Source organism: Mastomys coucha, unplaced genomic scaffold (genome assembly GCF_008632895.1).
Source record: "Mastomys coucha isolate ucsf_1 unplaced genomic scaffold, UCSF_Mcou_1 pScaffold20, whole genome shotgun sequence".
Classification (NCBI taxonomy): domain Eukaryota; kingdom Metazoa; phylum Chordata; class Mammalia; order Rodentia; family Muridae; genus Mastomys; species Mastomys coucha.
Window position 1 is genome coordinate 65,293,703 of NW_022196903.1, and position 3,441 is coordinate 65,297,143.

General features: G+C 48.1%; 2 protein-coding genes across 2 annotated transcripts in view; one reads left to right on the forward strand and one right to left on the reverse strand.

The window, feature by feature from the left end:
* Kdm3a (lysine demethylase 3A) overlaps positions 1-1,879 on the reverse strand; it is a 45,676-nt gene extending 43,797 nt beyond the window's left edge. The window contains exons 1-3 of the mRNA XM_031382133.1: positions 1,767-1,879; positions 1,428-1,510; positions 985-1,200 (exon numbers count right to left, since the gene is read on the reverse strand). Coding sequence (XP_031237993.1) covers positions 985-1,170 — 186 coding nt within the window. The 5' untranslated portion in view covers positions 1,171-1,200; positions 1,428-1,510; positions 1,767-1,879. The remainder of the gene's footprint in view (positions 1-984; positions 1,201-1,427; positions 1,511-1,766) is intronic.
* Positions 1,228-1,917, forward strand: LOC116099919 (nascent polypeptide-associated complex subunit alpha, muscle-specific form-like). The gene is made up of 2 exons (XM_031384025.1): positions 1,228-1,381; positions 1,520-1,917. The coding sequence occupies exons 1-2, from the start codon at positions 1,228-1,230 to the stop codon at positions 1,915-1,917; spliced, it is 552 nt and encodes a 183-aa protein (XP_031239885.1).
* The last annotated feature ends 1,524 nt before the right edge of the window (positions 1,918-3,441 follow it).

Consider the following 3,441-nt stretch of genomic DNA (forward strand, 5'->3'; position numbering starts at 1 on the left):
AAAAAAAACTCAGAAGATTCCAAAGCATGTACATTACTCAGGGTAGAAATATCTTCTGTCCCGACAAGCTTCTTTTTAAGTTATTATCACTATGAAACCTTTGTTAGGAATCGTTTTTCATCTTTTTTTCACAAGGAGTCTTTGTAGGCACAAAGGCTTCCTCACTTTCCCTACTATTTTTTCACACCAATACGTGTATCACAGAGAATTCATTCCTTTCAAAAGATCTAACTGAAAAAGGTTCCAGAATGTGTTTGCTGGTCACACGAGTTCCATTTCTCTCCTTCCTTTCAAACACCCTATACGGGACAGCTCCACCCAAGGCTTCCATATATGGCTGTATCCACACCAACCCAGCCTCATTACCAACCAGGGACCTACTCCTGCCTCACTAACCATACAGCAGCAAATACCCACCGCCAGAATAAGCCAAACAGAACTAAATAGATAAACACAACTAAGCTCCTTTCCTTACATTCACACTTCCATTTCCAAGCTGTAAAGTTTAAAAAGTTGAATGAAGAAATAGAGGAACACCCCCATCTGAAATCGTCTTTTTTGAAAGCACTTCCAAGCTAGCCTTCAATGATTCTAAATGTCATCTACTTCTTTAACCTATTACTAATAAACAATAACTCCCGTTGGGGGCATAATCAGATTGTCCCAGTGGGACCCAGTGCCAGCATTAATGAAGCATGTCTGAACAATCCCAAACCCCATTATTAATCTCAGGTCACTAGAGCTCTAGGCCAAACACACCTTGACACTACACACTAGTTCAAAGACTTTCACCGTCTAGAGTTCTGCACCTTCTGATCACCAGCCAACTTTCTAGTGGCCCATTTCAGAAAAGGGAGGGAGGGGCATTCGACTGTCCCGTTACCAAGGTAACTGAAAACCGTCTGACTGCCCAGCCCCCCAGAAGATGGTTTTGTTTGTTTGTTTGGGGATTTTGTATTTTGTTTTACTCTTTTTGTCTTCTACCTTCAAATCTTTCTTGGTAACGTCAGTGTGAGAAACAGCTCGAATGGTCCCCGACAGCCAGGGCCACTCTGCAACGCGCTCCAAGTCCCAGTTGTCTTGGCCGCCTTCGCTGCCTTCGGCCGCGGACAGACTGAGGAATCGCTTCCCCACCAATACCGGCCAACTTTCTCCGAGCGTGAGCACCATGGTTTCCACGCCAGCAGGAAGGGCTCCTCCCTGCAGAAGGCACAAAAACAAAATGCGATGGGGGGGCGGCCGAGGTCGGAGGCGGCCCGAACAGACGAAGCGCCGACGGGGACCGGTGGAGTGACACCCCCGCAGGTGGACTCCGCACCCCAAGCTAACACCCGCGCCTCCCCAACCCCCCCAGCACTCCCCCCCGCAAACACCCGCCCGAGTGCCGCGTGACCCTCTCGCCCCAACAACTTTCGCTTTTTCCAAACCTTTCAAAGCTGGACACTGAGAGAGCGAAGGGAGGACTGAGCCGCAGCGCCAGGGCTCTTGCCTAAGTGTTCGTCCCCTCGCCCTGTGAAAGAAAAGGCTCCCTCAGTGCCGAGGGCCCGTCTCCGCGGCCGGTCCCCGCCCCGAGCGGCCTCGGAGCCGCCGTGGACTAGCTCGCGACTCGACACTTGCCGCGCCCCCGCCCCCCGCTTCCGGGCCGCCGACTCGGGCGCACCCCCGCCCGTCCTAAGCCGTGAGCCGAGAAGACGCGGCGGCCGCCCGCGCGGGTCCTTCACCTTTCTCCCTCTGTCTCCCGCAGCCGAGGCCCGCGGAGCGCTTACCCCGCCTCCCGCCTCCCTGAGTCACCCGCGACGGCGGCAAGAGAACCCAGCCGCCCAGCCGACTCTAGATCTGACTTGGTTCAAGAGCTCTCTCTCACAAGACACGCACAGCCTCCCGGGCCCGCCCCCTCGGAGCCGCTGCCACCGGTGATTGGATGAGTCGCGGGGGATGGGCGGGGCATCCGAAGAAACCCTTCTTTCCTATTGGTTAAACTGGAGAGGGCGGGGTGAGGAAAAAAAAACAATTCCTTGGCTGCCTCCTCCCTCCCCCCCTCCCAGCACCGACTCGAAGCCGACCCCCCATTAAAGCGCGCAGAACGCGGTCGGCAGATCCCTCCGCCGTAGCTCCATTCTTCCATTTGTTGCCTCGCGCTACGCAAAAGAGTCCTGCCGAATCGGTTATCGACTTTGTGGCTAGAAAGAAAATCGCACGGGCTCACAGATAAGACTGAATGGGGAGACCCAGGACCATGAGCGCCTATTGGATTGCACTTGAAGCGCGTAGGCTGTCGAGCGAAGACGGACCTTCCACTAGGCGGAAGAATCTCACAGGAAAGGGGCGGGGGCGGTACACAGCCTGCGGGGGAGGGACAGCACTGGGACGTGCGGTTTCAGGCGTATGCAGCTAGAGGGGGAGGAGCGACAAGGCTCCAGGGGCTCTTGCGCAGGCGCCAGAAGGGGCGGGCTCTGGAGCTTGGGCTGATGGGTGAAATGGCCGCTGGAGGCGCAGGCGCACGTGGTACTGATCATGACTGTCTAGGTCCGCCATTTTGAAGGAATAATGAAGAAAGGCATAGACTTGCTGGAAAACGATGTTCATTAAATGTAGAGGCAAACAATCTATTCAAAACTATGTGGAATGTAGAGTCTTTTTTTTTTTTTAATGTAAAGTGGATATAAAATGTTTTGAGACAACAAAGAAATTGAAAAAAGTAGATGGAGTTGATAAAAGTGATAATGGAAGAGGTGACTTTGAAAGACAAAGGAGAGAAAAGATGATTTTGTGGTTTGGACCAGAGGATTATTGGTTGAATCAGAAAATCGAATGAATAGTTGAAGACTTCTTTATGAAGACTGGTGCTTAACCTAGCACTACATTTAATCTTTATTATAAAATGAATGGAAATTTAGTTTTAAAAGTGTGAAAATGAGAATTCAGAAAATAATTTAAAATGTACTAGGGAATGAATATACAATGCAAAATAGTGCCAGATGTTCATTTTGAGAAATATTTGGTTTGAATGTATGACATCAGAATGTTAAAGCTTAAATAATGCTGAAGTTGAATAAAACTGAATTGGATATATGATATTCGAACCATTAAGAGATGGGAAATGGAATGAAGAAACCTATTCACTTCAACAAAAGGTAGAAATGGGAACAAGAAAAATAAAAGAAAGAAGAAGAAAGTATGGTTAAAAATAAAATGACAGAATAAATCCATTTGTATTTACAATAAATATAAATGGGTTAATTTTATAAATAAACATGGAGAGGTACTTAGTATTTAAAAAAATAAATTTTGACATAAAAAAAGTACAGCATAAGAAGCTTAAAACTCTTAGGGTAAAATTTTTATAAGACTAGTCAAAGGAAACTACATTAGCATCTCTGTACAGTTAAACATTATTTAATAAGAAGGATATATTCTGAGAAAATGTTGTTAGGTGATTTC

Coding starts and splice junctions, on each gene's coding strand:
- LOC116099919 (XM_031384025.1), top strand. CDS start 1,228: ATGGGGGGGCGGCCGAGGTCGGAGGCGGCCCGAACAGACGAAGCGCCG. Junction 1,382..1,519: donor CCCCGCAAACACCCGCCCGA/GTGCCGCGTGAC, acceptor GCCCTGTGAAAG/AAAAGGCTCCCTCAGTGCCG.